At 42.1% G+C, this 19,038-nt stretch overlaps 1 protein-coding gene across 2 annotated transcripts in view; it reads left to right on the forward strand.

Annotated features, from left to right (window-relative positions):
• Window positions 1-19,038, forward strand: part of LOC134882813 (dihydropyridine-sensitive L-type skeletal muscle calcium channel subunit alpha-1-like) — a 64,128-nt gene that overhangs the window by 15,465 nt on the left and 29,625 nt on the right. For both annotated transcript variants that reach the window (XM_063910767.1, XM_063910768.1), the window contains exons 10-20: window positions 1,981-2,141; window positions 3,447-3,672; window positions 4,023-4,230; window positions 4,349-4,469; window positions 4,665-4,779; window positions 5,498-5,600; window positions 5,702-5,771; window positions 5,865-5,997; window positions 6,198-6,327; window positions 6,443-6,502; window positions 10,526-10,632. In XM_063910767.1, the coding sequence (XP_063766837.1) occupies window positions 1,981-2,141; window positions 3,447-3,672; window positions 4,023-4,230; window positions 4,349-4,469; window positions 4,665-4,779; window positions 5,498-5,600; window positions 5,702-5,771; window positions 5,865-5,997; window positions 6,198-6,327; window positions 6,443-6,502; window positions 10,526-10,632 (1,434 nt within the window). The remainder of the gene's footprint in view (window positions 1-1,980; window positions 2,142-3,446; window positions 3,673-4,022; window positions 4,231-4,348; window positions 4,470-4,664; window positions 4,780-5,497; window positions 5,601-5,701; window positions 5,772-5,864; window positions 5,998-6,197; window positions 6,328-6,442; window positions 6,503-10,525; window positions 10,633-19,038) is intronic.

Here is a 19,038-nt window from a genome sequence, read left to right on the forward strand (position 1 = left end):
CCTCCTCTATTCTCACTTTCATTCCCTGTTCTCATTTCATTAAATTTCGCGCAGTATTGGCCAAGGAGCCAGGTTTCCATCTCTGCACCTGTTCCCTTCTGTATTCTCCCCTCCCCCCTTCCTCTCATCATATTTGAGATGTAATGAAAAATCCTTAATCTCTTACAAACTTAACAACTTCTAACCTGGAGGGCCCTGGCTCGGGCTGAGTTTCAGGAGTGCTGGGTGGTGTCTCCGACAAAAGCAAAGCGCTGGCCCTGGACTTTGCTCTGGCTGCTTTTTTTGCCTCTCTCCACTTCTTTCTTTTTGCCCTCTTCTCTCGCTCACTCAGCTCATCAATGCCCTTTTTCTTTCCAGTGTCTCTGTCCTTCTTCCACCTGACCCTCTCTTTTTCAAGATACTGTCTTTTTCTGTCAGGGTCAGCATCACGGCGCTCCCGGTAGGGTTTTGCTATTTCAGCTCCTCTTTGACGCATAACTAAAACAGACGCAAGACACCCTTAAACCAGCAGTCTGACTTCAATTGTTATTGTTAACAAATGGTGTGTATAATGTTATTTTATGACGTTATTATTGTCATTATAGTCAAAAAACTATCCACCTGTCCCCCCTGTCATGCATCATGTCCACCCTATCAGGGAAGTATTAATGACAGGGTGGACAACGATAGGGTGGACATTTTCAGCTAAGATTAGCAATTGATAAGCACATGGGGGCCCCTCAGCTAGCAGAGATAGCAGTAGTGAAGGTGACCTCAAAATAAATGAGAATATTTAAACATTTTGAAAAATAATAATATTTTTTAATATATCCCCATGATAGGGTGGACATGTTAAGCTCGACACCTTGCAACAAGAAAGACAATATGAAGAAAATTGTGAAATTAAGGTGTAAATACTTACTGATAAGGGGTCATGTGTGTCAACCATCACTGAAGAGTGTCAAAATGGTGGTCATGATGTCACCGATGACATCAGCTACCGCATTAAAGGGCCAGTTACAACATAATGACAGGGTGGACACTGATTTGAGGGACATGTATTAAATACTTAATATCTATATTAAATATTTGTTGAAGACTACTAGAATTACCCATTTATGAAAGTTCTTGTCAATAATAATAAGACCATAAAAAATCATTTTAATTTTGTTTAATTTAATGACTTTATTATACTCATAGTTGCTCCCACTATTGTGTGAGGGACATGGCAAAATCGCCTACACACACTTAAAGAAAATGGTACAAATTAATACAAAATAACTCTAAGATGGTAAATATAGTATAGATGTATGTCTTAATGATTATACATTTGAAATACAAACTCAAAACATCATTATTTTGCATTAAATTGAAAATAAATGTGTGATTCTGACTGGGACCTTGAAAGGCACTTTATAATGATAATGACCCTTTACAGTTTGGATCTCTTCTTATGAAGATTTAACTTCAGCAGATATGTATTTATTAAAGCTTTAGCATTTCTTTTTAATTACATAAAATAATTACATTTACATTCGCATTTTATAAATTCTGCCTTTGTTTTCAGTAAATACTGGTGACAGTTTTCAGCTTAACTTCAATAAAGTAATACTGGGGTGCAATTCACAATGGAAAGGACATCGAGGACTTCCCATTTCATACCTGAGGACTCCTCTGTCCCCGTGTCTCGTCCTCGCGTCTCTCACTCGCATCACGGGGGTGGAGCAAAGACGCGAGGAAGAGAAGAGAGTGAGGGAAAGGAGGAGGCGAAATAAACACATGGGATGAACCTGTTAACACGCGCACAGGACAGAAGGTTCCATCTTAAACTGAATTTGTATTCATTCAGTTATGCGACGTGACGGACTGTGTTTTGATGGCACCAGTAAATGTGATCTCCCAGGCCCCTTGTTTCACATGAAGGGGGGGGGCAGATCTTACTTTAAGTGATATTTAGTACTCCTTTCTCCTTTTCAATTGGTGTTTTCTCCCTTTACGCAGTAAGCTTGCTCGTAAATGGAATCGTTGGTTACGGCGTAAATGCAGAGTGTACGTGAAGTCCAGACTCTTCTACTGGTGGGTGATCATGCTTGTCTTCCTCAACACACTGGCCATCGCAACGGAGCACCACATGCAGTCCCAGAGGCTCACCAACTGGCAAGGTCAGCACACACATCCTACACATCTCAACTTGCTTTGCAAAAGGACAGGGGCCCAGTGTTCACAGTGTAAGGACAGTGAATTTACACAGCATAAGGCCCAGTTACAATCCTGCCCCTTACTCCCTCCCTACCCACTTCAATTCTATACCCTTTGTAGTGGCCAAAATCCTAGAAGCTATAAAAGAACATTAACTTAAAGGTAAACTGCCGCTGAGGCACCATATAGCGAATCTTACGCAGGGAAAATGATCCAAGGCCAGACAAGTCTATGTTTGTGCATTTATTTGCAATGAGCCAGTATCAACCAAGAACACAGTTTCCAATTCCTGTTCTTGAGCCTTTGCTATGGCTCTCCTGCTAGCTTGAATCTGACTGGTAAAAAACGATGTGCCTACTGTTGCCCTGCTCCCACCACCACCTGTCTCCAATATATACAGTTACACCAGGTGCCCTAATAACCCAGTGCCCAAAACCTCCTTCAAAATAACAGCATAGAAACAAATGTAACTCACTTAAATAACAAGACTAAATAATAATAATAATATTAATAATATTAATAATAATAATAATAATAATAATAATAATAATAATAATAATAATAATAATAATAAAGTCATTATAAACAAAAACAGCAAGTAAATAAATGATTAACTATTAAATAATATAAGGCAATTTATAGCTCCAACACCCTTCTCTAGTGTAAAGACGGGTTCATTTCATTTCAATCCGTGTTGCATAAACTAAGAAGATAATCCACAGAGTTAAAACAAAAAGCAAAATGCTACATAAAAAATTTACATCGTTTTATTTTAAGTGCAACAATGAAAAGCAGGGCATAACGGGGACAGGTCCTAGTAGGGCTGATAAGAAACGGGTGTATGGGGAAACTCAACTTTCAAAAATAAAACAGGAAACATACTAAACACTAACCCAAGACCAAGACACAATATGAGGCATTATCAATCAATTAAAATTAGGTTTATTAATTAGACAGCACACAAATCCCACAATTCCCACAGAGAGAAGAGCTTCAGGACAGACTCCAATGCTTGTAGCAGAACTTCTAGCTGAAGCAAGGAAATATCCAAAAATGAACTTTGGATGCACCCAGAGTATCCCTAGTATCAATATATTTTCATAGTGAACACATAACTATCATTTACCATAAAAAATGTGTACATTTAAGATTTCTTTATGCTCCAAATGTTCCACGATGCAAAGTTCTGATAGAATCTGTGAAACTCGGCCTCTTTCTGTCTCTCTTTCCACTGCCTTCCTCTTCATGCTGGCCTCAACCGTCACCAGACAATGCCAACAAGCTGCTGCTGTCCATGTTTGCGCTCGAGATGTTCATGAAGATGTACGCTCTTGGTTTGCCCTCTTACTTCATGTCTCTCTTCAATCGCTTTGACTGCTTCGTGGTGTCCACTGGCATCATGGAGCTAATCCTCGTCCATACAGGCGTAATGTCTGTGATGGGCATATCTGTGCTGCGCTGCATACGCCTGCTCCGCCTGCTCAAAGTCTCCAGGTGAGTGGCAATGTGTCTTCATCAGGATATCATCAAGAGAATGTTCATGACAAAGTTGCTTTCAGACAAAGAGCACATCATAAGGTTTATATAAAAAGTAAACTGATATTTGTCAATCCAAAATATCTCTTAACAATGCTGAAATCAATAATTATAAATGATTAACAATGCTTATTTAATAAAGAGACAGCATTAAATAAACATAAGGATCTGTATCATTGATTTAATGGATGTTTGTTCTTCTTTTTAATGTTGTAAATGTTCTAGTGTAGTTTCAAAACCAAATGTAAAACATAATCCCAATGTGATGTTTGAAAAGCTGCCGCCTTATTGACCCGATGCTGCCCCAGGTACTGGACGTCTCTCAGCAATCTTGTGGCCTCCCTGTTGAACTCGGTCCGTTCCATCGCCTGCTTGCTGCTGCTCCTCTTCCTCTTCATCGTCATCTTCTCCCTGCTGGGCATGCAGGTGTTTGGAGGGAAGTTTAACTTTCCCAACCAACCCAAGCCCCGCAGCACTTTTGACAGCTTCCCTCAGGCCCTCATCACTGTGTTCCAGGTACAGTCACAGCCAATCATATTACAACCAATAATACAACTGATGAAAATAAAAAAAGTATTTTTGAAATAATATTGAAATATTTCTCACTTAATAAAGGTTTCCTCACGTGTTTCAGATCCTGACAGGAGAGGACTGGAATGCTGTGATGTACGACGGCATCAACGCTCATGGAGGACCCAGCATGCCTGGCATCTTAGTCAGCATCTACTTCATCATCCTCTTTGTCTGTGGAAATTGTATCCTTTTAAAGTGTGTGTGTGTGTGTGTGTGTGTGTGTGTGTGTGTGTGTGTGTGTGTGTGTGTGTGTGTGTGTGTGTGTGTGTGTGTGTGTGTGTGTGTGTGTGTGTGTGTGTGTGTCCCAACAGTAAACTCTAACCATGAGAACTGCAGATCAATTCACAATACTGTCAAACTCTTTGACCTGCTTTCAGTCATACTTCTGAACGTCTTCCTGGCTATTGCTGTTGATAATCTGGCGGAGGCTGAGTCTCTGACTCTGGCACAGAAAGAGAAGGCGGAGGAAAAAGAACGAAAAAAAGCACTCAGGTGAGTCTTCCTAACTATTACAAATTAAACAGATTTAGTTTATCAAAGCCCATATTCACATACATGACCTTTTACCTATGAATAGGTGCACATTTACACATATGTTCCAACAGAATGTTTGTGGTGGGCTAATAATAACAGTACTTAACATTTGGACTGGATACTTAAGCAACTTTGAGTCCAAGAAAAGCGATATAAATATAATTAACTACTATTTAGAAAACAGGATGTTAATGCGCTGCCTGGATTCAATCAATAACTTGAAAAAACTATAAATGCTCTGAAGTCGGCTTGAGCTATGACATTGTGTTGGCTTTGTTCAAGTTTCTTATATGAACTCTTTAGCCTCAGAAAATGCAGTTCGGGAAGATTTGTAAGATTGTTAGTCCTCTCTTAGAAAACGCTGCATCACTAAAGTCATTGGAGTAAAGTTTTATAATGTGAGAAGCCAGTAGTGTGCTGGTGATTTGGTCCTGGTGCTCCACTGCCTGGGTACACTATGTTTTTGTCGGCTTGATTCTGCTTTGGGTAAACACTTGGTCAGCCTTCTTCAGGATATGTATGCTGGCTTTCAGAGAAAGGTTGATATAACTCACGATACCCCAAAGCCTTTTGTGAAACCATGAAGCACATTTGCTGCATCCATACATAAAGATACAAGGGGTAAAACACTGCTATGTTCTTAAATGCCTCATGCCGACCACCCGTTGATTTACAGGGCCAACATGCCTGACAAGGCATCAGAGGAGAAAGCAAATCTGGCAAAGAAGTTGGCAGAGCAAAGGGCCAAGGGTGTAGAGGGCATCCCCACGACTGCTAAGGTGAGGCGTCCGAGAGCAGAACAATTGTGATAAAAAATATACCACTTTGATATATATTTTTCTCTTTTTACGTTTTATTTATATCAATTTGAAATATGCAGCTCAAAATCGACGAGTTTGAGTCTAACGTCAATGAGATTAAAGACCCTTTCCCTCCAGCAGACTTTCCTGGTAAATCACAGTCACTCGATACAGTTAAGAATTCTATTCTAATCTCAGAGGTAGAAAACGCCTTTACTGATCCATTGTTTTTTTGTTTGCTAGGTGATGATGAGGAGGAAGACCCTGATATCCCAGAAAGCCCTCGACCTCGTCCAATGGCAGATCTGCAGCTGAAGGAGGAAGCAGTGCCGATGCCAGAAGCCAGCTCATTCTTTATCTTTGGGCCTCAGAACAAGTATGACAGCTATTGTTTGGGTTGATAGTGAAACAAGATGTAGTGATAATAAATACCTTGACAATGGGGAGGGGCTCATTAGAGAATAGGAAGGAAAAAAGGCAATTGAAAAGTACACCATTTACTATGATCACCTTTTATGTATTTCATCTCACAAATTCTTTCAACATACTCATGAAAATGTTATTTTACCATTTCAGGTTCCGGAAGCTCTGCCATCGTATAATCAATGCAACAACGTTCACCAACATCATCCTCCTCTTCATCCTGCTGTCATCTGTGTCTTTAGCTGCTGAAGATCCCATCGACCCCATGTCCTTTAGAAACCAGGTAACAAGTACATGCCTGCATCATTGTTATATAAATGTTTAAGTCATTCATATTGTCAGTATTTAGTATGCATATTATATTAATATTGATATTGCAACTTATGTCACATTTTCAGGTGTTGGCCTATGCTGATATAGTCTTCACTTCGGTGTTCACGGCAGAAATTGTGCTCAAGGTAATAAAAAGCACCACAGATAACAGTGCTAATAATGACAGGTGGTAAATTAAAGAAACCTGAAGAAGGGTGGAAAATATTGTGAACCTAGATAACTCTTAACACTTCATGAAGCTTCACTGAAGGGTCTGAAAATGAACACATATGTGAATCATATATTTTTGCCTTCACAGTCACTGAATCTCAACCCAAATTAACATTAACAATAAAGATGTATGCAATGTATGTAAGTTGGTTATTGCTGTTCTGGATATTTGTCAAGGAATATCTTTAGACACTGCATGTTGATTTATTTTATTTGTATCTGAAATCAATATGGGACCGCTGTCACCGCAGATGAATTTGTTCGACAGGAAGTGGCTGAGCTCGGTCATCTACCTTCCTTAAAGGTGGAAGAGATGGGAAACTGAGTAAACAAAAGTTCTAGAAGGCAAACCTCCCCAGCAGTGTTGATTTAGGCTGATTTGGGATGTTTAAGCCCTTTCCGAGAACCAGCACCTTATCGTGGTGGAGAGGTTTGTGTGCCCCGATGAACCTGGGGGCTGTGTTGTCTGGAACCTTGTGTTCCTGGTAGGGTCTCCCATGGCAAATTGGTCTCAGGTAAGGGGCCAGACTAAGATTGGTTCAAAAAGACTCCATGAATAACACAATTGGAAGCGAGGATACCCGGCCCGGAGGAAGCCCGGGGTCCCCTTCTGGAGCCAGGCCCCCTTCTGGAGCCAGGCCGAGAAGGAGGACTCGTCAGCGAGCGTCTGGTGGCCGGGCTTGCCACAGAGCCCGGCCGGGCACAGCCCGAAAAAGCAACGTGTGCAACACCTCGCTTCTCTGCGGGAGGTGAAGCGTTACCAGTTGGATCTGGTGGGGCTCACCTCTACCTATGGGAAACAACGATGGGGTCGGGTGCGCTGCCAGAAGGGTGGCAGTGAAAGCAGAGGGTCTCGACGGACCAGACTCAGGCGACAGAAGTTGGCTTTGGGGACGTGGAATGTCACCTCTCTCGGGGGGAAGGAGCCGGAGCTTGTGCGGGAGGTGAAGCGTTACCAGTTGGATCTGGTGGGGCTCACCTCTACGCACAGCGTCGGCTCTGGAACCTTACTTCTTGATAGGGGTTGGACTCTGTTCTTCTCCGGAGTTGCCTAAGATGTGAGGCGCCGAGCCGGTGTGGGGATACTCACAAGCCCCCGGTTGAGTGCCTCTTTGTTGGAGTTTACCCCAGTGGACGAGAGGGTCGCCTCCCTACGCCTGCGGGTCATGGGGGGAAAACTCTGACTGTTGTGTGTGCTTATGCACCAAACAGCAGTTCAGAGTATTCGGCCTTCTTGGAGACCCTGAAAGAAGTCCTGTATGGGGCTCCTGAAGGGGACTCCTTAGTCTTGCTGGGAGACTTCAACGCACACGTGGGCAATGATGGAGACACTTTGAGGGGTGTGATTGGGAGGAACAGCCCCCCTGATCTGAACCGGAGTGGTGGTTTGCTACTGGACTTCTGTGCTAGTCATGGATTGGCCATAACAAACACCATGTTCGAACATAAGGATGCTCATAAGTGTAGGTGGTACCAGAGCACCCTAGGCAGAAGGTCCATGATCGATTTTGTTATCGTATCATCGGACCTGAGGCCGCATGTTTTGGACACTCGGGTGAAGAGAGGGGCGGAGTTGTCAACTGATCACCATCTGGTGGTGAGTTGGGTCGAGTGGCGGGGGAAGCCTCTGGACAGACCTGGTAAGCCCAAACGTGTAGTGTGGGTGAACTGGGAACGTCTGGAGGAGTCCCATGTCCAGGAGGCCTTCAACTCACACCTCCGGCGGAGCTTTTCAGGCATCCCTGTGGAGGCTGGGGACATTGAACCAGAGTGGGCGGTGTTCAAAGCCTCTATTGCCGAAGCTGCGGCAGGGAGCTGTGGTCTCAAGGTCTTAGGTGCCTCAAGGGGCGGTAACCCTCGAACCTTGTGGTGGACACCGATGGTCAGGGAAGCCGTCCGACTGAAGAAGGAGGCCTTCCGGGATATGTTATCCCTGGGTACTCCTGACGCAGTTGCAAGGTATCGACAGGCCTGAAGGGCAGTAGCCTCAGCCGTGGCCGACGCAAAGCAGCGGGTGTGGGAGAAGTTCGGAGAAGCCATGGAGAAGGACTTTCGGTCGGCACCAAAGTTGTTCTGGAAAAACCGTCCAACACCTCAGGAGGGGGAAGCAGGGTACCATCCAAGCTGTGTACAGTAAGGATGGGGCGCTGTTGACCTCAACTGATAGTGTGTTAGGGCGGTGGAAGGAACACTTTGAGGAACTCCTGAATCCGACAACTCCGCACTCTATGTCAGAGGCGGAGCTGGAGTATGAAGGGGAATCAATTCCAATCTCACGGGGGGAAGTCACTGAGGTAGTTAAACAGCTCCACAGTGGCAAAGCCCCGGGGGTGGATGAGATCCGCCCAGAAATGCTGAAGGCTCTGGGTGTTGAGGGACTGTCATGGTTGACACGTCTCATCAACATTGCGTGGAAGTCGGAAACAGTACCGAAGGAGTGGCAGACAGGGGTGGTGGTTCCTTTGTTTAAAAAGGGGGATCAGAGGGTGTGTGCCAATTACAGAGGCATCACATTACTCAGCCTCCCCGGGAAAGTTTACTCTAAGGTGCTGAAAAGGAGGGTCCGGCCGATTGTCGAACCTCAGATTGAAGAGAATAATGCGGTTTTCGTCCTGGTCGTGGAACGACGGACCAGCTTTTCACTCTCGCAAGGATCCTGGAGGGGGCCTGGGAGTACGCTCATCCGGTCTACATGTGCTTTGTGGATTTGGAGAAGGCGTATGACCGGGTTCCCAGAGAGATATTGTGGGAGGTACTGCGGGAGTATGGGGTGAGGGGGTCTCTACTCAGGGCCATCCAATCTCTGTACTCTCAAAGCGAGAGCTGTGTCCGGGTCCTCGGCAGACCGTCGGACCGATTTCCGGTGAGGGTTGGCCGCCGCCAGGGCTGCGCTTTGTCACCAATCCTGTTTGTGATATTCATGGACAGGATTTCGAGGCGTAGTCGTGGGGGAGGGGGTTTGCAGTTCGGTGGGCTAAGGATTGCACCACTGTTTTTTGCAGATGATGTGGTCCTAATGGCTTCATCGGTCTCTGACCTTCAGCACTCACTGGATCGGTTCGCAGCCGAGTGTGAAGCGGCTGGGATGAGGATCAGCACCTCCAAATCTGAGGCCATGGTTCTCAGCAGGAAACCGATGGATTGTCCACTCTAGGTAGGAAATGAAGCCTTACCCCAAGTGAAGGAGTTCAAGTATCTCGGGGTCTTGTTCTCGAGTGAGGGAACAATGGTGCGTGAGATGGGCCGGAGAATCGGAGCAGCGGGAGCGGTACTGCAGTCGCTTTACCGCACCGTTGTGACGAAAAGAGAGCTGAGCCAGAAGGCGAACCGGGCCATCTTCGTTCCTACCCTCACCTATGGTCATGAAGGATGGGTCATGACCGAAAGAACGAGATCGCGGATACAAGCGGCCGAAATGGGATTTCTCCGCAGGGTGGCTGGCATCTCCCTTAGGGATAAGGTGAGAAGTTCAGTCATCCGGGAGGGACCTGGAGTAGAACCGCTGCTCCTTCGCGTTGAAAGGAGCCAGTTGAGGTGGTTCGGGCACCTAGTGAGGATGCCACCTGGGCGCCTCCCTAGGGAGGTGTTCCAGGCACGTCCAGCTGGGAAGAGACCGAGGGGTAGACCTAGGACCAGGTGGAGGGATTATATCTCTGTGCTGGCCTGGGAGCGCCTTGGAATCCCCCAGTCAGAGCTGGTTGATGTGGCCAGGGAAAGGAAAGTTTGGGGCTCTCTGCTGGAGCTGTTACCTCCGCGACCCTGACGGAAAAGCGGGAGAAGATGGATGGATGGATGGATGGGATGTTTAAGATTTCATACTAAAGACATAATAAATGTGTACATGATTTTCCTTTATCAGCAATGTGTTACTTATACAACAGGAACTTCTTATTTGTACAGTTTGTTTTTTCATTATGGATAACAAGTATTCTTTTCAGATGACAACATATGGTGCCATTCTCCACCAAGGCTCTTTCTGTCGGAACTCTTTCAACATCTTGGATCTTCTGGTGGTCAGTGTATCTCTCCTCTCAATGGGCATGGAGTAAGTGGATTTTAAAATGTACCTGATCTTACTCCTCTTTCTCACTTCTCACATACATTCCCCGAATTAATAACTCTGCAGTAGTGTGTAAATTGTGATTGACAGTGTGTCATTAGGGTTGTGCAGATCATAACATACAATACGTCACAACAACACAGTCGGCTTGGTCATGCAAAAAAACAAAAACAAACATACTATCCTCATCTCTTCAGGTCAGAATAAAAAAATGAGGAAAGAAAATAAATGTAAAAAAGGATATTTTTAATTTCCTGGAGGATCTTCTCAGTGTGGCATGGATTTTTTCAAGCTGTAAATTATTTTAAAATGTCTCTTATCCACAGAGTGTGGGAAGGTGGTGATATGCATCTTTTTAGAATAAGACGTCTTGCTAGTAATGTTGCAAAGGCTATAAAGAGCCTATAATGCAGCTTGGGGATGCCAAATACTGTGGTAATGGCGTTTGGCTCTATACGCGTCCCAGTTACCTCTGACAAAGTACTGAACATTGAAGTCCAGTAGTTGTGCACAGATGTACATGACCAAAACATATGCACATGGTTTGCAGGTGTTTGATGACATTTTTCACAAGAAGGATCTATATTGTCAAACACTTTGAACAGCCTGACTGTAGTCCAATGGGTGCGGTGAACAACTTTACACTGTATCAAACCATGTCTGGCACAGATGGATGAAGTGTGCACACGCTTAAGAATATATTGCCCCAAAGATCCTCTGAGGTCTTCCACCCTGAATCCTCCTCCCAAAGAGCTTTCACAGAGTTTAGAGAGGTTGAAGATTTGATTGTTAATATACGAGATCATCCCTTTCATCACAGGGACCCGAGTGAGAGAAGCATCTAGAGGCGTGTCATCAGGCAGGTTAGCAAACTGGGCATATCTATTGCGAGCAAAACTCAGAATTTGCAGGTTTCTAAAAAAATGATGTTTAGTTAGAGAGAACAATTCTGAGAGCTGATGAAAGGATGCAAACGCGTTCTCAATATATAAATCTTTAAATTGTTTAATACCAAGGTGTGACCGTATAGAAAAAGCACCATCTGATATGGAGGGGGGAAAACATAATTTGCAGCCAGTGGAGCCGAGGAAGAAAAAGCTTGCAGACCAAAGTGATGTTTGAACTGATTCCGAATCCTTATGAAGGTTTTAACAACTATATTTTTAACTTAGAGGGAAACAGGGCTGTTGATGGGGGAGTGTACAAGCAATATCAATGACACAGGCTTAGAGGAAAAAGACTCCATAGCCAGCCAAGCGGGGTGAGGATGAAATGTATCAGACCCAAGCCAATAATGTAAGATTCTAAGTTTCGAAGCCCAGAAGTAAAATCTAAAGTTAGAAGAGGCCATTCCTCGAAGAGGCTTTGGCCATTCTAGAAGGTATTTACAGCTTTTTGTTTCAAATAGACTCAGACTTTGAAGTACATTCAGCAAGCTGATAGGACGAAACGAGGCACAGGACAAAGTGTCCTTCCTCCATCGAGGCCTGAGTGAGAGTCTGGGGTAATTAAGAGATTCAAATGAGGCATTAAAATATGCTGGCCTTGTCTCCATGTTCATAATAAGTATATCTGGATTTCAGTAGCATTTCTGTTGTGTGATCCGTAGCCAAGACCTCAAACTCAGTCTGTAAGGAGAGGCGCTCCTTGTATGGATCTGGAGAAGGAGAAGTAGAATAAATCGTGTTCTGCTGTGCAATGCGTTTCATTAAATGATTATATTTTTCCCTCTTCCCATTCTCTCATAGCTACTGTAAGAAATGATTTCACCTCCGATGTATTCCTTTAGCGTCTCCTACAGCAGTGACGCACACACATCAGGAGTTTTGTTCATACTAAGAAATAAACTGAACTCGTCACTTGAAACGCCTTTGAGCACGGTTGTTATCAGACTCTGTGAAATGTATCCTCATAGTGACTGGGGCATGGTCAGATATAACTATGGCATCATGGGAAATTGATTTAACAGAGTGAAGAATTCTATTGTCTAAAAGAAATAATCTATACGAGTGAAAGTGTGGAAAATGTTCCTTTCCTGAAAGATAAAAAAAAACGCCAGGGGTCAGAAATGGTGGTATGTAATGTGGTAAACAAACCACCTTACCTCCCACCTTGGCAGAAGTGCCTCCCAAAACAAAGTGGAGCATTGGAGAAACACGTTTGACATCCTTGGTGCCCGTGAATCCGCCCCATTTTTATTTATTCCACAAATATATACAATACAAGGAGATATATATAAATAAAAATCACTACTAATAATATGAAAATAAAATATATACAAGACAAATAAAAAATAAATAAACAAATAAAATAAAAGGAGGTGTTTAAAACACAGATAACAATTGTGTTATTGGTCTCCATCTTCTCTAAAACAAATTCCAGTTACAGTTGAAGTCTTGCTGTAGTTTTTTCCATGATAAAGACCTTTTTTACTCTGTATCTCCATTGCGTTATGTTGGGGGGGTTGTGGTTTCAACCACGAGATTGTGATCATTTTCCTTGCTATCAGGAGTAGGACTCTCAATTAAGTAGCTACAATTTATGTCTGTCAGATCCTCAGGTATTATCCCGAGTATGTACAGGTTGGTTCAAGATGTAGGTCAATACCCATCATTTTCTTTTTCTTTTTGCACGTTTCCGAAAAATCTAAGATCTTTGGGTAATCCCAAAATATATGAGTGAAGTCCCCAACCTTCCCACAATTCTTCCAACACAAATCAGACGTTTTATTATATTTTGAGATGATAGACGGGGTGTTAGAAATAACGCATCTTCACCTTCCAGTCAAACTCTCTCCACTTGGAGTGTTAGTTCAATTATGCCCAGAGCTGAATATCTCCTCCCAGTCATCATTATTACATTTGCGTCCAGTTCCCAGTTTTCTTTAACATCCATATTATTGTCATTGGATTCATCTTGTAGTGTTTTATAGATTTTTGAAATCAGCCCATTTTTTGACTCTTCCTCTGTAAATTTCATTAGCAGTTCTTCAATTTTGGTTGGTTCTTTGCATATTTTTTTCCACTCAATATGTTTCTGGAGATATTTTCGTAGTTACAAATATTTATAAAAGTCATTATTTGGAAATTAAATTCCTGTTCAAATGGTTTTAAAATTTGCCGGTTTTTAGCGGGTATAAAATCTGGGTTTTTGGATATCTTTGTAGCTTTGCTTACAGAGCTCGATATATTACCTTTCTTTTGTATTGCCGCCGATATTTTCATTGTTTCTGTAATGCACTCATTTCGAATCTTAAGCTTCTTTTGCACTGCTTTTGTTACAAATGGTAGTGATTCCAAAGGCCCATTTGGGAAAGCCTTTTGCTCCATTTCCACCCATATTGTATCTTTGTCTTTAGTGATCCATAATATAAGAGCTCTAAGTTGAGCTGACCAATAATAGTTCCTTAGATTTGGTTAATATAACCCTCCCCTATTTTTGGGGGATGAGTGTTTTATATTTAATTGTAGTTTTTTTGTGTTGCCATATACATTTTGACATACATTTGTCCAACATTATAAAGGTGGAGCCAGTAATCATAACTGGAAGTGACTGACACAGAAATAACATTCATTCTAATTGTTTCTATCCTCCCAATGAGAGTCAAGGGTAAAATCTCCCATCTATCGAAATCCTTCTTAATTGTTTTTATCAATTTACCATAATTAGCCTCATACAACTGTGAGACATTAGGAGTAATAAAAACACCCAGGTATCTAAATCCTTTGTCCGTCCATTTAAAATCATCTTTTTCTTTCAACTCTGTTGGACATTTTCCTGAGATCATCATAGCAATTGTTTAATTTTCATTATTCAAATATCCTGACATTCCTCCCTATTCTTTAAGATTCTCCAACAGAGATGGTATTGATAGGGTTGGATCTCTTAAAAGTAGTAATAGATCGTCGGCGAACATCCCTTATTCCCAATATGCGATTGTTTTGTCTTATTGTTTCGGCCCATGGTTCTATACTTATAGCGAACAGTAATGAACTCAAACAACCCCCTTGTCTGACTCCTCTTTTTAGGCCAAAGAACTCTGAGCAGCAACCATTATCCCAAAGGCTGATAGTGTCTGATACAAAAAGCTCCATTTCACTTTGTCAAAAGCTTTCTGGGTGTCTAGGCTAAGCATCATAGAAGACTGGGAATTATATTTTGTGCTTTAAATGATATGTCATATTCTCCTAATGTTGTTTGCTCCCTGCTGGAATGAACCCAGTTTGATATGTTTTAATTAATTTAGTTATATATTTCTGCATTCTCTTTGTCATTATGCTTGTCAGAATTTTTTGATCGTTGCAGATTAAAGTTACAGGTCTATGTCCATCACATAAAACTGGATCTGACATGATGGCTTCAGACCATAATTTAGGTGGGTTCCCAGACGTAAGAGCAAAATTAAACATTTTACATAACACAGGTGTAATCTCCCCTCTACATTTTTTTATAAAACTCTCCTGGAAACCCATCTGTCCCAGATGATTTATTATCTTTAAGAGTTTTTATAGTGTCCAATATTTCCTCCGTAGAAATTGGTTGAATCATGTAAGATGCCTCTTCTTTTGACATAGTTGGTAAATAATTTATTTTAAGGAAAGTTTGTGTTTCACTAACAGAGAGTATCTTCAGAGTCGTCATATACAATTTTATAATAATCTGCAAAGGCTTCTGCAATTTCTTTGGGTTTTACCATAGTTTGTTTAGATGTGGGGTGTCTTCTTTTTGAAAGTTGAAATGCTAGTAAACGACTAGCTCTGTTACCCATTTCATAATATCTCTGGCTTGTAAAACGTAGGGACCCTTCAGCTTTAAATGTTAAGAGTTCATCCAATTTGTCTGTGGTTGTTTTTAACTCGCAAAGTATCGACTTATCTATGTTGTTTCATATTCCTTCTCCAATTCTTTAATCTTATTCTCCCATTCTATTTGTTCCTTTAGATTCACTTTTTTTAATCTAGATGTTATTTCTATAATTTTCCCTCCTATCACTGCTTTTCCTGCCTCCCATAATATCGATGGTGATACCTCACCATTATCATTTATTTGGAAGTATTGCTTTAAATGTTTCCTTATTTCTCTTACTACATTTTCGTTTCGATACATTCATTCTCCAGTATCTGAAAAGGGGGTCACTTCCCAAATCTATAATAAGTGTGATAGGTGCATGATCACTTTTAGTGATATGGTCTATAGCAGTGGCGGCTGGTGAAAAAAAATCTTGGTGGGGCTAGTGTGCCAACAGATTTCCCTGCCTAATCTAGCATAAGCATTCAAATGAACAGTCGGAAAATGACTACAGTTCCACAATAATAATTTAATTTCACAGTTTCCAGCTTCACAGAAAAAGTAACAATTTACAGCTATATTAGACTTTATGCTATCAAATACTATACAATACAATCAAGGGATAAATTAACAACAAGGGTATGATTTCAGCTGAATCTATACAAATCAACAGTGAGTGAGTGAATGAGTGAGTGTGGGTTGAGAAGAGAGAATGAAACAGAACTTTCCTATTAAAATGTAACATATACAAAGAATTTAGAACCAAGTTATTTTCAAAAAATGTTACATAAACAGATTATTTTAATACCCTCTCTCAAGGAAAAATGCATTTACTTGGAGAAAACAGCATCAGTGCCATACAGTTGTCATTGCATGTCACAGCCTGAGAGAAACAACAAAGCGTCGTCGCGCGTATTTTTTCCCCACGTAGCGTAGGACAGAGTCTGGGAGTCGCACTACGAAAAAAAACTATCGCTGGCTCCTTATGTAGCTACAGCAATCCTAAACCTTCACGCATTTTACGTAGCAGTTGGGGCTAAATTTCCAGCGCCCCACCGGCGTTAAATTTGGCGACGTTGATAGGCCAATTATTCATAATTTCCCCCTAGCAACCATAACCGGATTGGCTGTTTAGCTGCCGGTCAGGGGCACTTTGCCGATCGCCCCATGAGAGAATGATACACTGCCTGTCAGTGGAAATTCACTGTTTAATGAGTGTTAGTTGGTGGAAATGTTGTTTAAATGATTTAAATTGCATGTAGGCACACACACTATTAAGTAAAACTGACATTGATTTAAAAAAAAATATGCAAAAAATATTTTTTCCCCTCAACAGCTGGTGGGGCAGAGCCCCAGCGCCCCCTATGGGCCAGCCGCCTCTGGTCTATAGCCTACCCATTGGCGGCACCAGGGTAAAGCCCAACCAAGAATTGTGTTAGCCCTACCGTTAGCCCTCCCATAAAACCAACTAATATTCATGAGTCAGGCCCACTTGAGGGAAATTAAACAACACGAAGGGAGACCAAGTTGATATAGATTTCAAATAAATAATTTATTAATTCAAATACAAGTCAGTAGATGTTTGCCAGCTGCGAACACGACTTGTCTTGCTTGGGGTGAAGTCGTTCCGCCGTACTCTTACCATCCATTCGGCTCTCACCGACACATCCACTGGAAAGCTATGGAAGCTTATAGTACTATTGTACCTCGGCAAATTCGTACAAAGTGGTACACAGCAATGGAGTGCGGTCTTTTTCACGCGTTGATACGCCAACCGCCTCTCTTTCACCCGAAATCCACTCATATTTAAACTTTGTCAATCAAATTATTAGCAGCTGCTCTAAACTAGCGTTTCCAATCTCCACAACAACACAACCTCCCGGAAGTAGTCAAGCGTACACTCAACACATGGAAGTTAACCGGAAGTTCTATTGTGCTCGTAGTCTATTAAGCTCAGGTCAAACTGTGTCACGGATAAATTTGTTTTTAAACGTCGTTGGACGGAACAACAGATGGCGGTGGCGGACATGTTGGATAAGGACACACCTTTTGACACCTGCAGTGGAAGACGACCACTCCGGTCCCGCGTCTTCCATGTGCCAGGCTTGGCCGGACGAAGATGGGCAAAAAGAAGAGGAGATGGAGCAGGGGATGGAGCAGCAGGAGCAGGAGGAAGAGGACGAGGAAAGGGGCTGGCATGGCCAGCCACAGCCAACCACTGCGGCCCCGGACTCTGGCCATGATGCTAATGCTACCACTAACATTAGCCAACAACCCGGGGATGGACCGCGGCGCCCCTTCAGGAAAATGTACCCTTCAAGGCTAATAGGTAACCAGCAAAGATCTTTCAATGCTGCCTGGTTTGGCACATACAGCTGGCTTGAATATTCGGTTGAGATGGGAGCAACTTTCTGCTTCGCCTGCTGACATTTTTTGGGTAGTGGTGGTGCTCTTCCTTGCTGCGGTCTTGTTGCCTAATTAGCATACTTAATTGGTTAGAGATGTGTTTTGACACTTGGCTGTTGTGTGGTAGACTATGGCTTTAGGACAACGTAACTATTAACTATACCGTCTGTCTGTCTGTCTGTCAACAATATAACATGTTTTTTAAAGTAATTGTAGCTACACTCAAAAAAATGATTTTTGGGTGTAGTAATATATATTAATTCAAAAGTAGTAATTTTTACATTGAAATATCAAGTTTCAGCTAGAACTAGTTAAAAACAGAAGTATATACCCAGTATATTCAGGTAATTCATTAATTGAGTGGGAAGAGTACATATTATTAGAGATTTGCTCATACCATTTACATGCTTTATTGTCATAGCACCAACACCTGAAAATATCAAGTAACTTTTATTCTGAAAAGTTCCATTTGAAATCGCGCGTGCGTCGTTTGACCGCCAAAATCACAGAAGTCAGAACTTCAGACGGTTGGGCTGAAGACGGTTGTGATGAGACACTGGAGTCGCCGTTTTCTTTTTATTGAGAGTAAAGCTGTAAGTATTGCCTTCTGTTTTAGATTTGTGATAATATATGGAATTCTATGCATTTTTATAGTTTGAGTCTTGCTGCTAAACGCAATAATACGTGTTGTTAACGTTAAGGTCCGTAGCTAGCTAGCCCACTGTAACGTTCAATGCATATTAGCTAGTTGTGATGCCATAACGTTAGCTAGCCCTTTTGGTCTGGACAAGACTATGACAATGTATTAGGTCTGTAAAGAGGTGAGCTGCCATTTATTTGGATAAAAAGTACAATAAAGTTTACCACGCGTACCTTAATATTTCTCAACTCAAAACGACGAGTTGTTTTTATATATATTTAGGGGTTTAAGGTCTAGATACATCTAGTAGAAAAAAAAATACCTCTAAAACTTTTGGCGGCAATGTTAGCCATGCCTAACTTTGATAAGTTAGCACTAACTTAGGCTGAAGTAAGCCCACATTTTCCTACTAAAATGCTTAGACTTAAACTGGCTTCTAATGTTGCATTACCTATGTGAAATTTATTTTACTCGACCTACACCTAAAAACTCAATTTTATAAGGGAGTTCTGCATGAGTGTTGCAGAGTTAGATCAGAGATTCACCGAGTTTCTAGC

Source organism: Eleginops maclovinus, chromosome 20 (genome assembly GCF_036324505.1).
Source record: "Eleginops maclovinus isolate JMC-PN-2008 ecotype Puerto Natales chromosome 20, JC_Emac_rtc_rv5, whole genome shotgun sequence".
NCBI lineage: Eukaryota > Metazoa > Chordata > Actinopteri > Perciformes > Eleginopidae > Eleginops > Eleginops maclovinus.